Here is a 26,041-nt window from a genome sequence, read left to right as displayed (position 1 = left end):
CATTCTTGCTCGATACTCTTGAGAATGCTCTGCACTTGATTTTGGCATCACTGAACACCTTTTCCACAATTATTGATGTGAAAACTTCTATAGTGAGACCTAAAAATGGAATGTAACAAATATGTCAGGAAAAAAAAAAAATTGTTGACAAATATTTGTATTGTTGATACTTTGTATAAACAAAGTATCAATGTGTGACTGTCATATGACAAATACTTGTAGTCATATGACAAATACTTGTATTGTTGGAAGCATACTATTCAACAAATAGCTAACCCCTTTGCTAACCTATTCCAAGCCAAGGATGTTTCAATGTTTCAGCACAATCAAATGGGTAATTAGGCTATTGGCTTGAATTTCGCTAACCTCTTTCAAGCCAAGGATGTTTTCATATAAAAAAACTCTGGCTCGATAGCTGATGCTATTTAGGCAGAGTTAGGTGGATCGGAAAATTGCTAGCTTGGGGGGATACACAGACTAATAGATTAACAGTGGCCGTGGCAGAGGTTAAAGTGATTCTTGCACTGCTGCTATTGAAATGCAATTGAGCAGCAGCCTGTAAAGCAAGGCAAATGGGATTTCCAGGACTGCTGGGAGTCATAGTAGAACAAGTAAATACATGGGCTGTGTTAGGGTAACTAAGAGTAGAAACAGGTGCATGTATACTTGCACGTACACCAATGTTAGGAGTAGAGTTAATAAATTAGATGAGCTTGAAGTGCTAGTCAAGGCATCAAAGGCAGATATTGTTGGAATATCAGAGACGTGGTGTCACACAGATATAAGAGTGCAGAATTGGAATTTGGAGAGTAAAATGTGTACAGAACGGATAGACAGGACAGGAAGAGAGAGGAGGGGTTAGGGTGTTAGTTAAAAAACACAAAATCTAAGCAAGTGCATCCAGTTGACGTTGGTGAACAATGCAATGTTGAGTCTGTTTCGTGTGACATAAGCACTGGGAAAGGAAAAATGAGAGTAGGTGTGTGTTATAGGCCTAATGAATCTGATGAGTATAATGAGCAATTGTACAGAGAAATAGAGTGGGTCAGTAAATCAGAGGGTCCTATAATGGGGGATTTTAATTTCCCAGAGATTGACTGGAATTTGTGGGGTGGTCACTCACACACTAGCAAGGCATTTGTGGATTTATTGCATGATTGTTTTCTACAGCAGCATGTTCGGGAGGCAACTAGAGGGAGTAATACTCTTGATCGGATAATCAGTAGCGATTCTTCATGCATTAAGAATCTGCAGATAAAGCAACCACTAGATAGCAGTAATCACAATGTGCTGAAGTGGGATTTACTAAAAGAGGTAACTACCATCAAAGGTAAACATAAGGGTTTTTGCTTTAGTAAAGGTGACTATGGTGATCTGAGACAGTATTTAAATTCTATACATTGGGACCAACTGAAGATGTTATCAACAGCAAATTCAAAATGGGAAGCATTCAAAGAATTAATCTTGAAAGCTACAAGGCTTTTCATACCAACTAAGAAATATTGTTCTAGATTTAGGGCTAAATGGATGTCAGATGAACTAATTAGACATGTGACAGCATATAAAATAACAGGTGACACAGAAGCTTATGATAGATATAAGCTGGTCTGTAACCGAGTCATAAAGGAGGTTAGGCAGGTGAAGGCAGATTACGAGAAATCTTTGGCAAAAGATGCAAAGAAAAACAGCAAAGAGTTCTTTACTTATGTAAACTCTAGAAGGAAGGGGATGAATCAGATTAGTCCACTTGATATCGATGGCTCAACTGTTGATGATCCTGCTCAGGTAGCTGATGGCCTAAATAAATATTTTGCATCTACATTCACACATGACTAATTATTTGGGGAGGGGGAATGCCAGATGTGTATAAAACTCTGGCAGTAAGCTAGATAATCATGTAATAACTGAGAGTAAAGTGGAGGAGAAATTGTTGAAGATAAACATAAGAAACGCACCTGGGGTGGATGGAATCTATCCACTTAAAGGAGGTGACAACGGAAGTAAGCAAACCATTAGCCATAATTATGAGAGTTTCGCTGGACTCACGGGAGGTACCCATGGACTGGAGATGTGCAAATGTGACCCCAATCCACAAAGAAAAAAATCAAAGGGAGACACCGGTAATTACAAACCTGTTAGTTTAACTTCTGTTCCAGGAAAATTAATGGAGGCACTGGTTAAAGAAGCACTGCAGGATCATCTAGACAAGACTTCAGTTATAGCTAGAACACAGCATGGGTTTGTTAAGGGGAAGTCTTGTCTGACCAATTTGATTGGATACTATGATTTAGTGACAAAGGAACTGGATACAAAGAATAACTTTGATATCATATATTTGGATCTTAGAAAGGCCTTTGATACTGTTGCACATGGAAGACTGCTGCACAAATTGGAGCAGTGGCACTGGAGGCAAAATGTTGCTATGGATAAAGGGATGGTTGAGTGGGAGAAGACAGAGTGGTAATCAATGGACACTGCTCTTTGTGGACTAATGTTATTAGTGGAGTCCCTTAAGGTTCAGTGTTGGGTCCAATTGTTGTTTTCCGTATTTATAAATGATATTGATGATGGTATATCAGGCTTAATGTCCAAGTTTGCAGACGATACGAAGGTTGGCAGGGTTGTTAATGACACTAATGACAGTACGCTGCTGCAACAGGATCTAGAAAAGTTGAGCAGATGGCCTGAGAGGTGGCAAATGAAGTTTAACATTGACAAATGTAAAGTACTACATATGGGAAGCAGTAACCCCAGAGTAAAGTATCAACTGTGTGGTACTAGACTGACAGTGGTAGAGAATAAAAAGGACCTGGGGGTAATTGTGCAGGCAGATATGAAGTTTTCTGAGCAATGCAGACGGTCTGCACGATTAGCTCATGGTCTTGTCAATGATATACAGGAATTTTTCAAGCAGGGATAAGTAGGTGATTATCCCCTTGTATAAGGCAATGGTCAGGCCACACCTTGAGTACTGTAAACAGGTCTGGAGGCCTCATTTTAAGAAAGATGTAGAGCTGTTGGAACGAGTACAGAGAAGGGCAACAAGATTAGTGAATGGAACAAAGGGTCGCTCTTATGAAGAAAGGCTTAAGTTTTGCAAATTAGTGTCTGGAGACTAGGCACCTGCGAGGTGATCTGATTGAGGCATACAAAGCCTTGAATGGTTTGAGCATGCTCAATGCTGATGGGATTCTTCCTCTTGCTCAGAATAATCGCCTGAGAGGGCATAAATTCAAATTGAGGAAAGACGGTTGTAGGATAGATGTGTGGAAGTTTGCCTTTAGCCAGCAGGTGGCTGATTGCTGGAACAAACTTCCATCTATCATTGTAGAAGTTGATAGCTTAAATAGATTCAGGGCAGAACTTGACAAACATTTGGAGCGAGTGGATGGGTGAAATAAAGGTTTTTTTTTTTTTTTTTTGGCTGATGCTATATGAGCTTGCTTTCTTGCATCATGTGCCTTGGCTAATGCTAATGTTAAATCAAAACATCTTTTGTGCGTACAAGGTACACACACGGTTTTTTTTTTTTTTGTTTTATTGTATTTTTCTGATGCAGTGTGATGAATTTAAAACAAATGTCATTTGAATTTTGTAAATCGGTTCACTAGAACTCAAGATATCGTACTGGTCATGAAAAATGTGTCACGTACTCTAATCACGCTACTAACAAGTGCTCGGCACAGAATAGTGGTGGTAGCATGGGAAGCACCTCTGGTGGAAGCCAAGGTTAACATCAATTCCATGACCAATCAGATTTACCTGGTGTAGGTGTCCTCAAGGATGTTTCACATTACAAAAATAAATAAATAAAAACTGAAATAATAAAGATGAGGTTTTTGTTTATAATAATTCTACTTTAATATTACAAATATTTTATTACAAGTCAGAATAAGAAGAACGTAATATTTAAAAATTTACACAGACATATGTTGTTGTTGTGTTAGCCTATGGAATCCCACTGCTGGGCAAAGGTCTCCCCTGACTTTCTCCATTCATCTCGGTTCAATGCCAGGCTTCTTCAAGTGGGGCTCACAAGGAAAACCAGGTGGAGAGATGTTAACTTATCTATCCACCTGGTTTTCTGTCTTCCTCTATTTCTTTTTCCTTCTCTTGGTAACCAAACAGTTGTGAGCTTGTCCCACAAGTACTCGTTTTCTGGTGAGATGTCCTGCCCACTTCCATTTTAAGGACTTGGATGTCTTGAAAGATTTGGCCTAGATATTTGAACTGCTCTTCGTAGTTTAGTGTTTTGAATCCGATGTTGATGGGTAAGGCTACATAGTTGGTCATTATTTTTTTGTCGTAGTTAATGTTTAGGCCAATTTCTATGCTTTTCAGGTTTAGATCTTGGATCATTCATTCCAATTGTGAACTGCTTTCAGAGAAAAGGGTACAGACATATAAGTTATTGCAAATGTATCATGTCGATAAGCAGTAAATTAACCAAAATTATTAGTGGCATCATTTCATTACATCTCATTCTGTGATATTGTGAATGCCTTCATCAGTTGACCATTCGGTTGCACTTTGAATAAGTAATGCTTCCTTCCCCGATAGAGAAGGCTACTGTTACTTATTCTCAGTGGATACTACTAAGTAAACAACCATATCAGGGTAATCTGGCCCTTCATCAGTGGGTGGGTGGGTGGGTGGGTACCCTGATGATATAACAGCTGACAACCCAGTTGTGAAATAATTTCACAATATAAGAGATGCCAAGGGTGTTTAATAGTTTAATACCCAATAAAAATTCAGAACTAAAGCCTCAGACTGTGGGAAGATTTCAGACACATAAGTTAGTGCAAGTGTACCATGTCTACATGCAGTAAATCAGCCAAAGTTATTGTTGCGGCACCATTTCATTACATCTCATATTGTGAATGCCTTCACAGTGAGTTACATATTCAGTTATACTTTAAATAAGTAATGCTTTCCCAATAGAGGAGGTTATTGTTACTTATTCTCAGTGGATACCACCACCCAGATGGCTGTTTCAGGGATGTCAGTAAAATTTCCCTCAGTCTGAGGCTTCAGCCCTGAATTTTTATGAAATATTTAAAAACATATATGCACAAAGGTTTCATTTTTACAAATTTTCAAAATTCATGAAGAAACTCACCCCACAGAGCACACTCCTATCAAAACTCATTACAGGAGCCTACACACATTCAAGAAATCTCACTCATGAAAGGATTAATCATACTTTGTAAAGCACATCTGGGCAAAATAGTTCCAGTGAAAAATTCAGTACAGCAAATTATTTTTAAAGTTTACTTATGTCTAATACTGGTTTGCATGCATAAAAATTATGAATGACATCATAATGTAAACATAAATGTGAGAAGATTTGACTGAAGAAAGAAGGTTAAAAAAAAAAAAAAAAAAAAATCAGTTTTAAAACATGCAGCAAAAGGATATTCAGTTTTACATCCCCTACATTTTCTCTGGGTACAGAGAAAAGCAAACAACTTAGTCAAGGACACAAAAGGGTACTCTTACCATAAAAGATTTCATTTTTGCAAATTGCAGTACTTGAAAATTGGGAACCTGAGAGGAAACCTGATCGAAGTGTTTAACACATTCAGCACTCTGCACCACCAGTGGGTCACATGGGTTTTTGTCTTCAGCACCACATGGTCAAAGATACACATGAGTTATATGTATTTTATGTATACCAACAAATGTTTGGTCCCTTGGCGTGACATTAGTTGGTTTGGATCAGGCACTTTTGTTACGTTTCCTTCTTTATGAAGGATGTTTTCATGATCATGTAAAAATCAATAAATTTGATTTGTGATAAACAATTTATTAAGATTTTAACACTGTCTTACACAATTAAATTAATAAAGGGATCTCATTCGTAAACATATATTTTATAAAAAAAAGAAAACAAATTTTTCATTCAACTGAATGAAAAATTTGTTTTCTTTTGAATCTATGGGTATCCCGATATAAATATTTAATTAAAACATTTGTCTTGTTTTTGATGTAGATCTTATAGGCTCTGGTATTGTTTCTCGGCGTGTAGATGTTTTACAACTTTTAATTTGAAACTTGTTATATGGTTTCTTTTTTCTTATTATATTGTACAGATGTAGTGCATTCACTACGGTCATAGCAGTAATCAAATGGAATAACAAATCTTTTATACCATTTCAGATAAATCAATAAACCCAATTCCCTTGTTATAATCCTTTACACCAACAGCAGGTTTTGAAACTTCTTTTACTCCGTGCATCAAATTTTCCATGGAACTGTCATACTTTGTGCTCAATATTAAAATATCCCTTTTATTTTTCCACTTTAGAACCATAGTTCCGTCTTCATTCTGTTTGGAGATTGCTTCTGCCTTTTTCAATTTTCCACATACTACAGCTGCCGGATCTTCTTTTCTGTTAGAGCGGAGTGTGCCTACCAAATGAGTTAGTGTTAGTATTAGCAATGGCCATATGGTGCAAGGAAGCCTATGGCTTATGCTGCTCCAGCCAAAAAATAAATACAGTCAGTCCTTGTATAGCATGATAGCTGTGTTCCTAGAAACCCTCGTGCAATGCAAAATCGTACAATATAAAAAGCAGGCCCTATGGGAAAAATAGGGTTAGGTGCCAACCACCCAAGATTGAACACACATTTGTAACCAAAACATTACCAAACACAAATAATCGTAATAAAACATGTAACCATTTTATTGCAACTATTACGTAATAAAATATTGCCAATGCTTTTGCTTCTATCATAAGCAAACTTGTTTTTAGTTTGATTTTCTATCCAAACAGATGATAGCCGTTCCATCTCTTCCAATTCTTTGTATCTTAATCTAATGGATTTTAATTACACTTTGAGTTATTCCTGCTATGAAAGTTGTGTTTATTTTCTCTGCATTCTTTCTAATTCTCGGCATTGCCTCATTTAGGCCTTTAGCACATGCAATATCACATGGTCTTTCATTTCGCTCAAAGCGTTTCACAATTTCATATTTTTTCTCTATCGACAGAGGCGGACTGGCCATAAGCCTTACGGGGAAATCCCGGTGGGTCGGAGGCCGGTGTGATTTTGGCCATAAACCATAGTATGAGGCCACTACGAATTTTCCCGGGTAAGAATTTTTGATCCAGTCCACCTCTGTTTATTGATATTGCTTTTCTCTCTCTCTCTGAATCTGTAGTGTGTGTCTTCACCAGGACGCTTCCTTTCCACACCTTTTAAGTATTTTATTCATTTTTAGGGAATAAAGCACAATTACAAAATGAGAAGGCACACTTGATACACATAAACAAAGCTGCATGCGTGTAGCAACTGAATAAACAACACTGTAAAGGCAGAGACACTATGAACACCTCATTAGCTCACATTTTACCAAAGCACATTTCTGGGGTTTACTACCATAAAACAATAAAAACAATTTCCAGTTGCATTTCTGCTAGTGGAGTCTGTTACAAGCTGGTAGAAAACTCAATCTAAATGCATTTGTGATAATACCAATAGCTGGAATTGTGTGGGTTTTTATGTTATTATGGTGAAATGTGTTTCCCCTTCACTCATATAAAAAACAAATACATTTTCAGAATCTTCTCTTCATTCCTATCGTGTGTTGCGTTCAGTTGGGGTGATTCCACGCTCGACTGCCATTTATTGTAAGCACAAAGGCGAATCGTGAATAAGCGAATTCGGTTCGTGTTATATACAATATCGTTCCTATATTTATAAATCATGTATGCTCGAATTCGTATAGTGTAAACATGTTATACGAGCGAGGACTGACTGTATATAAATAAATAAAAAGTAATAAAATAAATAATAATAGAAAGAAAATTTAAAAAAAAATAAATAATAATTAATAAAATAAAACAAAATAGACGACCTATGCATTTCTCTCCTAGAGGTAATTACCGTAGGTAACTATCCAGCTGACCTTTGGATTTCCCCAAACTGTCAGCCTCTATCACCCATGTATGTAACTTATTCCAGTAATTTACAACTCACTGGCTAAAATAACACTTCCTGAAATTCAGTCTAACCCCCCCCCCCCCGTAACTTGAATTTATGGCCCCTAGCTCTAGAATCATTTATAACCATAAAAATTTCATCCTCATCATTTTAATTATGCATCTCAGAGCCTTAAACACTTCAATCAAGTCTTCTCAACCCACAAATAGGCTCTGATATTATTTCTCAGCGTAGTAGAAGTTTTACAATTTTTTCTTTGAAACTTGATATGTTTCTTTTTTCTTATTTATTACATTGTACAGATAAAATGCATTTACTACAGTCGTAGCAGTAATCAAATGGAATAACAATCTTTTATACCATTTCAGATAAATCAATAAACCCCTTTCCCTCGTTATAATCCTTTACCGTGGCAGGTTTTGAAGCTTCTTTTCCTCTGTTCATAAAATTTTCCATGCAATTGTCATACTTTGTGCTCAACATTAACATTATTTCTTACATGACTGGCACTTTTCCAATCCAACAGAAACACTCCAAATTGCAGTGATGCTCTCATAATTAGCCTGAATGGTTCAATGCAATCACTTGTTGCCTCCTTTAAGATTATAGGGTAAATGCCATCAACCCCAGCAGCCTTTCTGGTCTGTAAGCTACAAACTTATTTCATTAAATTATCATGTGAAATTTCAGCATCATTAATTACATATTTTTCAACTTCACTCCCAGAATTTCACATTGAACATAAAGGGTTTTTCTTCTATAAATATCGATGCAAAATAACCATTGAGTTCATCTGCAACATCAGCTGGGATATCTAATACTATCCCATATACAATAAATAAGGGTTCAATCTCGTTTGTCCTCTTCTTTGCATTTATATATGTGAAGGACTTCATATCCCCCTCTTTTCCAGGGATTTCTCATAATCTGCCTATGCCAATCTACCCTTTTCTTTGGCACTATTACAGATCACTTTGTATGTATTATACACTTCAGTACTTTTTATTGCTCTGTAACTTTTCCATGCTGTGTTTTTCTGCTCACGTAATCTGGCAACTTTATTATTCAGCCAACTTGGAATCCTCCTCATGGAGTATTTTTTTTAATGGTATATACAAGTTTATCTGTTTATCAAAGGTTTTGCCAAGGAAACACTTGTAAACCAATTATCTGTATAAAGAGTTCTTTCACTGTCTAGTAGTCCAGGCATCAGTTCCATTACAACATAATGGAACTGATCCAGATAAAGGAACCACTAGGTGGCAGTGATCACAGTGTGCTAAAGTGGGATTTACTCAAAGAGGTAATTACCATCAGGGGTAAAGGGAAGGGTTTTTCCTTTCGCAAAGGTTACTATGGTGGTCTGAGACAGTATTTAAATTCTACATGGTGGAACCAACTGATGATGTTACCAACAGCAAATTCAAAATGGGAAGCATTCAAAGAATTAATCTTCGAATATGAATAGCTACTAGGCTATTCATACCAACTAAGAAATATTGTTCAAGATTTAGGCCTAAATGGATGTCAGATGAATTAATGAGACATGTAGCAGAGAAGAGAAATGCATGGGATACATATAAATTAATGGGTGACATGGAAGCCTATGATAGATATAAGCTGATCTGTAACCAAGTCACAGAGGGGGTTAGGCAGGCAAAGTCAGATTATGAGAAATCCTTGGTAAAGGATGCAAAGAAAAACAGCAAAGAGTTCTTTACTTATGTAAACTCTAGGAGGAAGGGAATGGAATCAGTTGGTCCACTTGATATCGATGCTTCAACTGTTGATGAACCTGCTCAGGTAGCAAAAAAACTAAATGAGTATTTTGCATCTACATTCACACGAGGAGTTATTCAGGGAAGGGAATGCCGGAGGCGAATTAAACTCTGGTAGCGAGCTAGATGATTTTGTAATAACTGAGAGCAAAGTGGAGGAGAAATTGTTGAAGAAAAATATAAGAAAGGCACCTGGGGTGTAAGGTATCTATCCAGTTATATTAAAGGAGGCAGTCAAGGCAGTAAGTAAACCCTTAGACATAATTATGAGAGCTTCCTTGGACTCAGGGGAGGTACCCATGGACTGGAGGTGTGCAAATATGACTCCAATTCACAAAGAAGGATCAAAGGGCGACACAAGTAATTACAGACCTGTTAGTTTAACTTCTGTTCCAGGGAAATTAATGGAGGTGCTGGTTAAAGAGGCACTCAAGGATCATCTAGACCAGTGGTTCCCAAACTACTGAGATCAACGGACCCTTTCAAAAATCAAAAAAACGTTTGCAGACCCCCTATAAATAACATATGCATATATATTATACATATACCTATATACACATCTTTTTTATTTATTTTTTTTTTTTATGAAAACCCCAAACACAAGATATATTAGAACTTATAGTACTTAGTACCGTGCTTGGGTTGGAGGTTGAGAAGACGAAAGAAGATATTTGTTAACATTAGACATGAACTTCTGTAGACTGTAATTTTCAGGAAATACATATGAAGGAAGGTTGTTCGAGAAAACGGCAGTTCAATGAATAAACGAGGAAGATGAAAAGTTGGTCCTGTGAGTTTGAAGTTGGACAGTAAATGGATTTTGGTTGGTGGTGGCATGTGTTCGGGCTATTTTGAAAGAGAGAGTGGGAATTATAGAAGCCAATTCAGAAGAACAGTGCCCTGGAGGTATCTGTAGAAAAGGCATGCAGCAAAAATAGTACGTCTATGAGACAGCAAGTGGAGAGACTCTTAGAGAGAAGTCATTAATTAACCTAACTGCCCTCTTCTGAATGGAATCTAGAAGCCTAAGAGTTTTGGGGGTGTGTGAACAGTATTCCATGGTAGGGCGGATTTGCGATTTGTACAAACTGAACAGCTGTTTGGAAGAAAAGTAACACCGAGAGCGAAAGAGAAAAATAAGTTTTTTAGATGCAAAGGAAGCAATATTTGTAATGTGCTTGTGCCAAGAGAAATTAGAAGTCAGGGTAATGCTCAAAAGAGATATATCATTTTGCCTAGAAATTGGAGTGTCACTAAAGATAAGCATAGGAGCAGAAGAATCCTTTTTGCGAGATATAAGACCAGACAGAGTTTTAGAAGGATTGAAATCAACTAAATTGTCTTTGCCCCACTGAAGAATTATCTAGAGACCGGCATTTAAGGAATTGGTAGCAGATATTCGAGAAATTGAAGCTGATTGAGCAGGGCAAGGTTTTTCAAAATGGAAAGTGGAATGCAATGTGCTATCATCATAAAAACTATGGATAGGATTTCCAGTATGGAAGAAAGTCATTAATATACAAGAGGAAAAGAGTGGGGGAAAGAGCTGAAAATAGTGGGACACCAGCATTAGTGGAAGTTAGAAGACAGAGAGCCATCTACCATCACCCTCGGTGAGCGATTAAAGAGAAAACTGGATAACCAATTACAGAAAACAGTTGGCAAACCATAAGATGGAAGCTTGTTTAGAATGCCTTTGTGCCAAACAAGATCAAAAGCCTTTGAGACGTCAAGAGCAACTGCTTCTGTTTCACCAAACGTTTCTATTGAATTTGTCCATAAATGGGTAACATAAGCCAGAATATCACCAGTGGATCGACACTGACAGAATCCACACAGGCGATCATTGATCAGACGGAAGGTTTCTCGGTAGTTTAAGAGTTGGCAGCTAATCGATTTCTCCATTACTTTAGAAAGAGTAGAAGTAATTGCAATGGGATGATAATTGGATGGGAGGAATCTGTCATCCTTTTAGGAACTGGCTGGATATGAGCAAATTTCCAAGCGAAAGGAAAAACACCTTTGGAATAAGAAAGTGAAAAAAAGGTGAAAAAGAACAGTAATAAGTTCAGTAGTGCAGGTTTTGAGAACAAGCGAAGAATTACCATCAGGACCTGGAGCTTTCTTAGCATCAAGATTCATCAAAATCCGTCTGACATCCTTTTGACGGAAAACCACAGGAGGCATTGAATAGAGCATCTTGGGAATAGTGGCAGGTGTTTTACCAAGATCATTAATACAAGGGTTCCAACAAAAATGAGATGCTAGCAGGTCAGCTTTATCCTTGGCAGAATTGACAACAGAACCATCTGGTTTTGACAGAGGTGGGAGCAGAGAGGGGCAAACGTTGCAGCTAACAGCTTTGGCAACAGACAGGAATGCTCATCTACCATAAGGGCAAGAAGCAAGTTTTCTACTCTTAGCCTGTTCAAAATCGAGTTTGGACTGATTAATAACTGCTTTACAATTGTTGCGAGCTTTGGTGCAGGCAGAAAATGAAATTGAAGAATTGAAAACAAGTCAAATATGATATGCAACGTTCTTCTCTTGAACAGCTTAGCACATTTATTGGAAAACCAAGGTTTAGATAAGGGACGAGATTTTAAAGTGGAGTGTGGGATAAAGGATTCCATTCCTACAAGAATAATTTCACTGACACGATCTGAGCAAACATTGACATCAGAAGTTTTGAAACAGTAATCAGACCAAGGGAAAGAAGAAAAGAAATCTCACAGGTCATCCCATTTTGCATTCTTGTAATGCAAACAATACGAGGTTGTGAATAGCCATGAGATACAGGCTCCATTAGAGAAGAGACAATCACCAAGAAATCCTTTAGGCACTTCAGATCACACTGTGATCTGAAGTGCCTAAAGGACCACTCACTTCAACAGTGTACTTAGAAGGCTTGTTTGTGAGAAAAAGATCAAGTGTATTGGCTGAATCGTTTGGATTGTCCGTATTCTTGTAAGTAAATGAACAATCTATGCAAGGTCATTAGTAATTGCAAAAGCCTCAGCATCTCGACCAGCTGGGTCAGTGTGACTAGAAAACGGAAGCCAGTTGCAGTTGTGAACATTAAAATCACTAAGGAAAATTAACTCACTGTTAGAAAAGTTGGACTGGAGAAAGTCAAGTTGCAAAGAGGAAGTCAAAGAGGTCCAAGTGATTAGCGGAATTGGGAGAACAGTCGAGACAACATGAATTTTACACAGTGAGGTAGAGAGATTTTAAGCCAGAGAAGATCGAAAAGAGGAGATTCCAAATTACCAAGTCTCTCACAGGGAATATCGGAACAGACATATGCAAAGTACCACCTTTGAGGTGAAAGGAATTATACAGCAAATAGTTTGGGCAACTGAGATGAGCAGTAGTTGAATCAACCGATAACTGAGATTCTGTCAGAAAAATTACATGGGGTTTTGCGGAATGCAAGTGGAAATGGATATCTCTGAGATTTGAATTGAGACCACGTATATTTTTTAAATGAACTAGGAAGTGTTTGGAAGGTTTAGGTCTTTTCACAGATAAGTTAACTCTATTAGTTTGACAATTCATGGTGTATTTAATAGTAAGAAAAAGTGGGGGGGGGGGGGAACATGCTGTATGAAGTAATGAAATTTTTGGATATGGCGTATACATTGTAAGAATATACCCAGATCCTTGACATAACGTTGCCTTGACAATGCCCCCTGCATATGCACTACTCGGACTCCCTCCAGTCACTATCTGGCAGAGTAGAGGTAGTAACATTATACACTAGCTGATCCAGAAGCCTCCTAAAGAGTTACCAATAGGTTCGGTCCGGTATACTAACTAGCAGCCAGCCTGTGAACACAGTTTTAGAGCTGTACTCTCAAAATGTAAGGAAGATTGGATCTCGCCATGATGTTCATCATAACCTCAAAAGTGATCAGTCATACGGCATGATGGAAGAGATATGTATATATATATATATACATAATTTAGTATTAGAATTAGCATTAGTAGAGGCACATGATGCAAGAAAGCAAGCTAATGCAGCATCAGCGAAAAAAACGAAAGAAAAAAAAGAAAAAAAAAAAAAACTCCCATTTCACCTCTCCGTTCGTTCCAAATACCTGTCCCGCAGAGTCTTAAATTTATTTAAGCTATGAGCTTCCACAACAAAGGATGGAAGTCTGTTCCACCAACCCGCTGGCTAAGGGCAAACTTCCGCACATCTATCCTACATTTGCCTTTCCTAATTTGAATTTATGCCCTCTCAGGCGATTATTCTGAACAAGAGGAAGAATCCCATCAGCACTGAGCAAGCTGAAACCATTCAAGGCTTTATAACTTCAATCAAATCACCTCACAGGTGCCTATTCTCCAGACACTGTAATTTGCAAAACTTAGCCTTTCTTCGTAAGAGAAACCGTTTGCTCCATTTACTAATCTTTTTGTCCTTATCTGTACTCGTTTCAACAGCTCTACTTCCTTCTTAAAATGAGGCCTCCAGACTTGTATATAGTACTCAAGGTGTGGCCTGACCATTGCCTTATACAAGGGGATAATCACCTATATATCACTGCTAGAAAAATTCCTGTATATCATTGACAAGACACAATGAGCTACTCTTTCAGAGTGTCTGCACAGCTCAGAAAACTTCATATCTGCCTGCACAATTACCCCAGGTCCTTTTCGTTCTCTACCACTGTCAGTGTAGTACCACAGAGTTGATATGTTACTCTGGGGTTACTGCATCCCATATGTAGTACTTTACATTTGTCAATGTTTTTCAACTTCACTTGTCACCTCTCAGCCCATCTGCTCAGCTTTTCTAGATCCTGTTACAGCAGCATACTGTCATTAGTGTCCTTAACAACCCTGCCAACCTTCGTATCGTCTGCAAACTTGGACATTAAGCCTGATATACCATCATCAATATCATTTATAAATACAGAAAACAACAATGGACCCAACCTTGAACCCTGAGGGACTCCACTAATAATATTAGTCCACGACAAACAGTGACCATTGATTACCACTCTGTCTTCTCCCAATCAACCATCCCTTTATCAATAGCAGCAATTTGCCTCCAATGCCACACTGCTCGAATTTGTTCAGCAGTCTTCCCTGTCAACAGTATCAAAAGCCTTTCTAAGATCTAAATATATGATATCAAAGTTATTCCCTGTGTCCAGTTCCTTTGTGACCACATCACAGTATCCAATCAAATTGGTCAGGCAAGACTTTCTCTTAACAAAACCATGCTGTGTCTGAGCTATAACTGAAGTCTTATCTAGATGATCCTGCAGTGCTTCTTTTAGCAGTGCCTCCATTAATTTTCCTGGAACAGAAGTTAAACTAACAGGTCTATAATTACTTGTGTCGCCCTTTGATCCTCCTTTGTGATTTGGGGTCACATTTGCACTTCTCCAGTTCACGGGTACCTCAAGTGAGTCCAAAGAAGCTCTCATAGTTATGGCTAACCATTTGCTTACTTCCTTTGCTGCCTCCTGTATTATAACTGGATAGATCCCATTCCCCCAAGGTGCCTTTTTAATGTTTATCTTGAACAATTTCTTCTCCACTTTTCTCTCAGTTATTACAAAATCATCTAGCTCACTGCCAGAGTTCAATTCACCTCTGGCATTCCCTTCCCTGAATAACTCCTCATGTGTGAATGTAGATGCAAAATACTCATTTAGTTTGTTAGCCACCTGAGCAGAATCATCAACAGTTGAACCATCAATATCCAGTGGACCAATCTGATTCATCCCTTTCGTTCTAGAGTTTACATAGGTAAAGAACTCTTTGCCGTTTTTCTTTGCATCCTATGCCAAAGATTTCTCATAATCTGCCTTTGCCTACCTAATCACCTTTTTTGTGACTTGGTTACAGACCAGCTTATATCTATCATAAGCTTCCATGTCACCCATTAATTTATATGTATCCCATCCATTTTTCTTCTCTGCCATATGTCTCATTAGTTCATCTGACATCCATTTAGGCCTAAACCTTGAACAACATTTCTTAGTTGGTATGTAAAGCCTAGTAGCTTCCAAGATTAATTCTTTGAATGCTTCCCATTTTGAATTTGCTGTTGGTAACACATCAGTTGGTTCCACCATATAGAATTTAAATACTGTCTCAGACCACCACAGTAACCTTTGCAAAAGGAAAAACCCTTCCCTTTACCCCTGATGGTAGTTACCTCTGAGTAAACCCCACTTCAACACACACTGTGATCACTGCCACCTAGTGGTTACTTTATCTGCAGATTCTTAATGCATGAAGAATCACTACTGATAATCAGATCAAGAGTAATACTTCCGCTAGTTGCCTCCTGAACATGCTGATGTAGAAAACAATCATCCAATAAATCCACAAAAGCCTTGCTAGTGTGTGAGTGACCAACCCACAAATTCCAGTCAATATCTGGGAAATTAAAATCACCCATTATAAGATTCTCTGATTTACTGGCCCACTCTATTTCCCTACACAGTTTCTTATTATAATCATCAGTCATTAGGTCTATAACACACTCCTACTCTCCATTTTGATCTCCCAATGCTTATGTCATACCAAAGTGACTCGACACTGCACTGCATTGTCCAGCGATGTCGACTGGCTTCACTTCATTGGATTTTGTGTTTCTTAACTAATAGCATAACCCCTCCTCCCTTCCTATCCTGTCTATCCTTCCTGTACACATTGTACTCCCCAAATTCCAGTTCTGCATTCCTTATATCTGTGTGACACCAAGTCTCTGCTATCCCAACAATATCTGTCTTTGATGTTTTGAGCAATACCTCAAATTCATCAACCAAACTCCTAGCATTGGTGTACATGCAAGTATACATGCACCTGTTCCTATTCTTAGCTATCCTAAAACAACCCCTGTGTTTACTCGTACCGCAATGAGTCCCAGCAGTCTCTGAAATACCCAGCATCTTGTTTTCCAGGCTGCTGCTCATCCCAATAGGAGCAGTGCAAGAATCACTTTCACCTCTGCCAGTGGCTACTGTTAATCTATTAGTCCTTGTATCCCCCCAAGCTAGCAGTTTTCCGACTCACCCCATATATTTCTATTTATTTCCAGTATATATGATGTTGCTTTGTCTGTTTAGTAGTTTGATTTCTCCATGTGAGTATTATTTCTCTGTCCTATTATTTTTACACTACGTATTGATCACTGTTGTACAAATGTATTGCACCAGCAGTGTGATCTTTGTATCATTCTTTCGTGGCATGAATTTGTGTAGCGTTCAAAATGTAGTGGTTCCCTGACCATTATGGCTTCGTGGTCCACTGACAAGATGGAGCATAATGATTAGTCTTTTCTATTCAATTCAATATTGTATGTTCAACCTTTTTTTCTATTTTAACTTAATTTCGATATTATTGGCTGGTTACATTTACACATAGTGAAATTTCATGTGTTTCGGAAACTGGTTTGGGGGTGGGTTGCGCCGCCAAATTTTCCTTTAACTTGAACTCTATTTTCTAAATTATCCAATAATGTTTCTCCAACATTACTCTATCCTTAAATTTGCATGTTAAATTCTTCGCTCTACTGGTATACTTTAATTTCTTTTTATTGAAACATAATATTACAGTTAAATGCATGCAACATGTTGTTTTTGCATTTTTGCTACCACTGATGTCTGCTCTACTATCCTTATTTTTTATTTTCACTTAATTTTGCTCTTATTTCTGCGGTCTAATTTTAAATTCATTTGGATTTATTTAGAATTAAAGACACACACACATATATACACACATGTATGTGTGTATATATATAGTAGTAATATTATATTATAGAGAAGCAAAATAAGCAGTAGAGGGAGAAAAAAAGGGGATAAAATTGTAAAAGTGAACATATGTCTAATGCTCCAAAACGTGCAGGGTAGCAGTAAAGGAATGATATATGGCCATATATCATTTCTTTGTTTACATTATTCAGATTTTGCATATTTGCTATCCCTTTATTTGACCTCTTTCTATAATTGCTCTCCCATATCTGAATACAGTGTTATTTCTTTATTATTTATTTGTACAAATTATTTTTTATTGTTTTTTGTATATCGTTTGCTTCCTTAGTCCCATTTCATTTTTGCACTAGGTTTTTTAAATTCTTTCACTTTTTCACCACTACTTTTACATCCAGTTTCTACTTTCTAAGGTCACTATTCAGTGGAAAATCCAACTGGTATGTACCATGAAGTGCCTTTCTAAATTTCCTTTTTTGGGTATAGCCATGGAAGCATTGCAAATCAAACAGCAACATTTTTCTTTCACCATTACAAAAAAGTATTCTAGTTTCCACTCTTGAAGAAAATGATATGTTTTACTCTTTTTCATAGTATTCATTTTAAATCAAAAGTTATTAAATTAACATATAAGTACTGTCCAGTTATTAAATCAGCAAAAGCATTGCTTACTGATTAAAACGCTAAGTTTCGCGAAACGGAAAAATATTCAGTTTGAACAGCTAATGTAGGATAACTGATGAAGAGAATTCCCGAATGAGGAAGTTGTTTCCAAAATAACCAGACAAACACACCATTTATTGCTCTGTTTGGTTATATCCTTTTAAGAATCAGTTTTGAATGCCTTTGTGATATTTCTCTAAAGCTATTTCTGGAGGTCGTGACCATAAAACAATAAAAACAATTTACACTTTCCGGTTTATTGGGCTTTTCTGTTAATGCAATCTAATTATAAGTGGGTAGTAAACTCAATCGTATTGCATTTGCAATAATACCGACAGCTGGAATTCTGTGGTATTTTACGTTATTACGGTGAAATGTGTTTCTCCTTCAATGAAATCGTCAATCATGCAAAAAAAAATTAAAAAATAAATAAATTTTCAAAATCTGCTCTTCATTCCTATTTTTGAAGTTTCATAAAAAAATAAAGCGCAGGTAACAAAACCTGCTGCACAATATACAATTTTGGTAGTATACCTGACCGTGCAAATCGAAGGATGACTGTATATTTAAAATTCGTCGTGACTGACCAAGCCAACAAGCCACGATCGACTTGTTGACAACCCCTGTAATACAGCATCACACTACCATGCACTGTTGGATAAAACATTCCTATTATATTGTTTTTAAAGTAACACGTGTATATTTACTTTATCTCTTCCTATTAAAGTTGCTGTTGCCCCATGTTGAACAACCTCCACTGCTAGCGCTTTCCCAATGCCACTAGAACCTCCAGTAATCTATATGAATAGAAATAATCACAACTTATATTTTGAATAAGAAATCAGTTTGAATATAACTATTTTAATTAGATATTATAAATATACATTAAACAGTACATATTATAGAATAATAATAATTATTATTAGACATATGGCACAAGGAAGTCTGAGGCTTACACTGCACCAGCCAAAAAAAAAATTTTCTGAATTACCTTGAGAGAGAGAGAGAGAGAGAGAGAGAGAGAGAGAGAGAGAGAGAGAGAGAGAGAGAGAGAAATCACCAGGAAAAAGAAGAATGGTGTGCTAAGGTAAAGAAAGCCAACACGCGAACACCGAGAAATGTCAGATAAATTATGCGGAAAATTAGTTTCCCGACACTGGACTCTAGCACTGCTCGCTTGCTCAGTAAACAGACAGTAAGTGTTATCGGTCTGGAGCCGAAATCGAGAAGGATGTATTGATTGACAGGTAGGTGTGGCAAACGATGAAATGATTGGTGGTGGGCACGACAAAGGACAAGCTACTGTGTAGTCATTGGTTGGCATTATAATGTGTATGAGTAAAGAACGGGACATAATAGTTTTGTTATGAATGGTAAACAGATAATAGTAGCGATGAATCTTTTAAAGATGGAAGAAATTTGTAGGGAAAATAAAACGTTGGTTGATTTTTTGATGAAAACTAAATTAATAAAAGTTTTGTTCTGTTCATTTTTATGTTCTTCATTATGTTTTTTTCTCATTATTAAAAGCAGATTTTTGGAGTTCATGAGTGTTTTTACTATACTGTTGATTTAGGTTTGGTTACGAGAAAAGGAAAAGGTTTCTTTATTTTTCGTTATATTTCGTAACCTGACCTTAAAAGGTAGGTTAGGAAATAATAGAAATGGTTTCCTTATATTTAGTGACCTAACCTTAAACATTAGGTTAGGAAATAATATAAGAAAAGAGAGAAAGATTCTATATATAGTGGATGCCGTTTATTTGGGCCACCGGTTAATCGGGGCAGCCGTTTATTTGGGACAAATCTTAAAGAACACGACCCAATCAAGAAAATAACCAGGGTTTACTTCGCTTAATTGAGACAACATGCTGTTTAATCAGGCAGGAGACCACAGCACTCAAGATTAGCCTACGATTGTCTCCGACCATACCACGTGGGTGGGTCAGATTTTTGGAGGTCACAACCATAAAACAATTAGCAGTCCTCTGTTTATTGGGCTTTTCTGTTAGTGCTTCAATCATATAAAAAATTTTGTTTTCCGAATCTGCTCTTCATTCCTATTTTTTAAGCTTCGTAACTTGTTACTCCGTTTTCACTTGCGCATATGGTGTTACTTGCGATTTGTGTGTGTGTGTGCGCGCTTATCTTTTTTACTGTTTTAAATTTTAATCCCCACCCACAGATGTCAGTGAGCAGAAATGTAAACTAGATAGTATATGCATATTACAGTACGTATTAATTAAGCTATGAATGTAAGCATAAATTTTATTTTATTTTGCTAAATGATACATGATTTTCACGTATCATTTAATTTTTTTAATTGGTAATAAAGTGTAAATTTGTACTTAATACAGTATATCTTTACTTTTATAGCCTGTGGATAATATTCCTCCTATTTTTGCTAATTATAATCGCTGTTTAATAGAATTAAACTTTAATTCACAAACGTGATCACAATGACTGGCGCTTTCTACATATCGTATAGTGAACGGTACTTTACTACGATCAGTCCATCCTAAAGTGATTTGATCGTACAGAAAATCAATCTTAACGCTGTATTTTTAACTATTTACGTAAAACTTAGCATAATTGGGGCAGCCGCTTAATCGGGCCAAAATGCACTAGTCCCGATGTGTCCCAAATAACCGGAATCGACTGTGTGTATATATATATAGTGAATAGCTGTTGAGGTGTTGATTGACGTTATGATACGTGTGTATCCGCACGAGTGTCTTTAAAAATAAAAGTACAGTAATAAAAAAATAATATTTTGTTAATAAATAATTTATGTGCTAGTCCACATGATTCTAAAGAAAAAAGGTTAGGTTACCCCCTCCACTTCGGGAGGGGTTCAATCTCCCATGGGATTCAAGTGGAGGTAATTTGACCTTTTTTCACCATTATGGAAAGCGTTCATTAGGGCAAGTTACCATTAGTGCTTTTGAGTGCTACTAAAATGATACTAACATGATGTTATCGTGGTGCGTTGTGTTCGTGCATCAATCAGCACATCATTTGCCATGCCTACCTGTCAATCAATATATCGTTCTCAACTTTGCTCCAGACTGATAACACCTACCATCTGTTTACCGAGCGAGCAGCACTAGAGTGCCGTATCGGGAAACTAATTTTCCGCATAAGTTAGCATTAGCATTAGTAGAGGCATTTGATGCAAGAAAGCAAGCTTATGCAGCATCAGCCAAAAAAAAAAAAAAAAAAAACCCACTTCCACTTCACCCCTCCCCTCTGTTCGTTCAAAATACCTGTCCAACTGAGCCTTAAACTTATTTAGGCTATCAACCTCCACCACAAGGGATGGCAGTCTGTTCCACCAACCAACCACCCGCTGGCTAAAGGCAAATTTCCGCACGTCTATCCTACATCTGTCTTTCCTCAATTTGAATTTATGCCCTCTCAGGTGATTTTTCTGAGCTAGAGGAAGAATCCCATCAGCATTGAGCATGCTTAAACCATTCAAGGCTTTATACACCTCTATCAGATCACCTCGCTGGTGCCTAGTCTCCAGACACTGTAATTTGCAAAACTTAAGCCTTTCTTCGTAAAAGCACCCCTTTGTTCCATTCACTAATCTTGTTGCCCTCTCTGTACTCGTTCCAGCAGCTCTACATCCTTCTTCAAATGAGGCCTCCAGACCTGTATACAGTACTCTAGGTGTGGCCTGACCATTGCCTTATACAATGGAATAATCACCTCCTTATCCCTGCTGGAAAAATTCCTGTATATCATTGACAATACTCCATGAGCTACTCTTGCAGCCCGTCTGCACTGCTCAGAGAACTTCGTATCTGCCTGCACAATCACCCCCAAGTCCCTTTCATTCTCTACCACTGTCAGTGTAGTACCACAGAGTTGATACGTTGCTCTGGGGTTGCTGTTTCCCATGTGTAGTACTTTACATTTGTCAATGTTAAACTTCATTTGCCACCTCTCAGCCCATCTGCTCAACCTTTCCAGATCCTGTTGCAGCAGCATAGTGTCAGTAGTGTCCTTGACAACCCTGCCAACCTTTGTATCATCTGCAAACTTGGACATTAAGCTTGATATACCATCATCAATATCATTTATAAATACAGAAAACAATAATGGACCCAACACTGAGCCCTGAGGGACTCCACTAATAACATTAGTCCACGATGAGCAGTGTCCATTGATTACCACTGTCTGTCTTCTCCCCCTCAACCACCCCTTTATCCATAGCAGCAATTTGCCTCCAATGTCACACTGCTCCAATTTGTGTAGCAGTCTTCCATGTGCAACAGTATCAAAAGCCTTTCTAAGATCCAAGTATATAATATCAAAGTTATTCCCTGCATCCAGTTCTTTTGTGACTGCATCATAGTATCCAATCAAGTTGGTCAGGCAAGACTTCCCCTTAACAAAACCATGCTGTGTCTGAGCTATAACTGAAGTCTTGTCTAAATGATCCTGCAGTGCTTCTTTAACCAGTGCCTCCATTAATTTTCCTGGAACAGAAGTTAAGCTCACAGGTCTATAATTACTTATGTCAGCCTTTGATCCTCCTTTGTGAATTGGGGTCACATTTGCACATTTCCAGTCTATGGGTACCTCCCCTGTTATCCAACAGGGGAGGTACCCATAGTACCCATAGAGGTACCCAAAAGTTATCCAACATTTCTCGTTGTTCTCGTGTTGGCTTTCTTTACCTTCGCTAAATGGTGATATCCAGCTCAGGATCCTGGGTGTGCCAAGCCCATACTCACCAGATGTGAGCCCCTGAGATTAAATTGGAGTAAATATGTAAAAAAATTATTTCTGTAACTCAGTGGTGAGCAAAATGATGTAAAAGTATATTTAACCTTTTTCAGAGTATGTAAACATATAAACAGCAAACTCTCATAATACCACTCTTTCTTACAGTAATCTCCAGCTTTTAACACACTTTTCTTCTGGTGTCCAGTAATATACCATGCATTTTTTAACATCTATGACTCTTCCATTTAAAATGCTTTCCTGCTTATATTTCCCCCCCCTTTGCTTTTTTTTTTTTTTTAAGTCTCAAAAAGGAATAAAACTGGAAATAACCCTCCTACCTCTTCATTTTTTGTTTTGATAAAAAGATAACAGAGCCTAAATTCTAAGAATCATTTATGGTGCAGTTTGTTTAATTATTTATTTAAATAATTAAAATAGAAATACCATAGAAATCACTTCCAGTGCAGGTGACATTAATTTCATATTTAAACTTGGAGCTTTGAAGGTAGAAAGGTTACTCTTTACAAATGATGAGCAAAAGTAATAATAAATGTCTAACCATTTGTTACATTTGCACTATTCTTCTTCTTTTAAGAGTAATCAGTGTCTTTTGTGTGTATACATGTTTATGTATAATACAATAAATTCCATCAATGGCAGCACTATTATTGCTAATACTTCATTTATCATATTTACAATACACAAAATATGTTTACTTTAATAAAGTTTTTTCATTCTTTTTAATAGCATCCAAAACATCAACTTATATACAAACATTGCTTCATACACAATACAAAAAGGTAAATAAATAAAATAAAATAATAATAAGTAAATAAATGAAAATAACACCTAAAAAGGGTGGGGGAGCTGCTTAAAGTTTTCCCATTTATAGTGCTCTTTAAGGTTAGCCTCCCCCAGAAAGCACCAAAACAAGAGTGCACACATACACCAAAAAACTGTATACATTTCCCGCATACACACATGGGTGCGTGCCCTGAAAAGTATCTATGTATACAAGGTGTGATCAAAAAGTTCAGGGATTGACTGTATCTTGAAATTTTGGCATCATAGTAAGCATCATTTGGCATCATTTGTCAAAATTTTGGTGACTCATCTAGACAACACATGAATCACCAAATCACCATTTTATTTACAGTCGGTCTTAAATGTACATATAAATAGGTGTATAATATGTTTCATTGCACTTTAAAATGAATAATTTTACTGAGCAGTGAATTCGCAACAAAACTGGTGCAGTAGGGAAAATGCAACAGAAACTGATAAATTATTAAAAGCTGCCTTCGGAGAAGATATAATTTATCTGATAATATGCATTACACATTTACAATACACAAAATATGTTTAATTTAAAAAAATTTTTCAATTTTTTCTTTCTTTTTAATAGCATTAAAAAAAAATGGTTGAAGATAAGAAGAAAGGTAAGTATAGAACATTAAGTGTGCAAGTTTACAACTTACATATAAATGCTACACTGCAATAAGTAAATACATAAAAATGAAAATTAAAACTGAAAAAAAATCACTTTGGTGAAATATGAAAAATAGTAACCAAAAGGAGGAAGAAGCCTACTTAAAGCTTTCCCATTATAATGCTCTTTAGGGATAATATGCACTGAATGTGTTTTGAATGTTTCTTTGCATTTCAAAAAGTGATTTTACTAAGCAAAGAATTTGCATTCGTTTTGTTTCGAATTAGAAAAAAGTTTAACAGAAACCCATGAAATGTTACACAGCTTTCCAAGAAGATGTTATATCCTGTTTGAAGATTTTTCTGTGGTTTGGAAAGTTTAAAAAGAGCCCACTTTTGAAGATGATCCTCTTTGTTCACCCTCCAAATTCAAAAACATTGATTCACTTGCTTGTATTCATGGTCTGATGAGGACTGACTGATTTTTAAGAATCCACCAAGTTGCTAGTGAAATTGGTATTTCTTATGAGAACATGACACGGAAGTATTAGCAATTTCAAAAGAAGACAATCAAGAATGCTCCCCGAAGTTTCAGAAGCAATGGAATTTGTATATACAGTAAAGGAGCCAGATCCAAATAGCCAGTAAGCTTCATTAGTCAAATATTAGTTCAGTCCCCAAATATTTTTGATTGCACCTCGTATAGCCATTTTTTAAAGATGCTTCAAGCATATTTGTAGCATGCAAGTATGGTGCAAGGAAGCCTGTGGCTTATGCTGCACTAGCCAAAAAAATCTGAATTATCCCGAGAGAGAGAGAGAGAGAGAGAGAGAGAGAGAGAGAGAGAGAGAGAGAGAGAAGGGAATCGCCAAGAAAGAGAAGAATGATGATATTCAGATCAGGACCCTAGGTGTGCCAAGCCCATACTCACCAGATGTGAGCCCCTAGGGTTAATGAACTATACAATTATTTGAGCACAAAAAAACTTTTATAATTTGAGGATATCACATCTGTCAGCTACTGTTTTCCAATTGAAATTCTCTGGAATTTAAATCCAAATATTGATGAAATCGAATCAAATGACACACACACACACTACTGGAGGCATAATTCAAATAACAGAAGACTACAAGTATTATATAAGGAGCAAGGGAATGATGCCAGTGATGAGGAAGACGGATCACAAATTAGCAACACATGACATACCCAATATCCTTCCTGATGAGGTAGAACATGCATTGAAGAAAATTAAGAATCAAAAAGCCCCAGATGAAGATAACGTTACTATAAAGTTGTTAAAATTAGGAGGAAGAGATGTGACACAGAAACTGCCAAGACTCAGAGGCGGATTTAGCACGTGAGAGGCCCCAAGCGCAATTCAATTTTGAGGCCCCCCTCTAAATATTTTCGGTACCACTACAGTGTGCATTTTATGCGCATGTTTTTACTATAGCATGCGCTCTAGATTTGGTGTTGCGGTTTTAATCATTTTGGTTGCGCAATTCTTTCATACATATTTTAACTAATGTTTAAATGAAAAAATGGCACAACTAAGCATTAATGATAATACGTATTCTACTTCAGATTCACTTAGTTCACATAGATATTTCATATAATATGTAGGGATATTCGCATAAGAGTTTACTAACTTCTCATATTAAATTATAGTTTTATTCAGTAATGGTAATAATGATGAGTGTAAAAATTAAAAATGAAACAATTTTATTTTTTTTTTGAGACCTGAGATTTG

General features: G+C 36.9%; 1 protein-coding gene across 1 annotated transcript in view; it reads right to left on the bottom strand.

The window, feature by feature from the left end:
* Window positions 1–26,041, bottom strand: part of Kdsr (3-ketodihydrosphingosine reductase) — a 213,577-nt gene that overhangs the window by 129,426 nt on the left and 58,110 nt on the right. The window contains exon 2 of the mRNA XM_090371754.1: window positions 18,835–18,924. Within this exon, the coding sequence (XP_090227880.1) occupies window positions 18,835–18,924 (90 nt within the window). The remainder of the gene's footprint in view (window positions 1–18,834; window positions 18,925–26,041) is intronic.

Source organism: Mastigoproctus giganteus, chromosome 4 (genome assembly GCF_048544385.1).
Source record: "Mastigoproctus giganteus isolate SK-2022 chromosome 4, ASM4854438v1, whole genome shotgun sequence".
NCBI classification, from domain to species: Eukaryota; Metazoa; Arthropoda; class Arachnida; order Uropygi; family Thelyphonidae; genus Mastigoproctus; species Mastigoproctus giganteus.
Note: the sequence above shows the minus strand (reverse complement) of the source record. Positions and strands in the feature narration are given on the sequence as shown.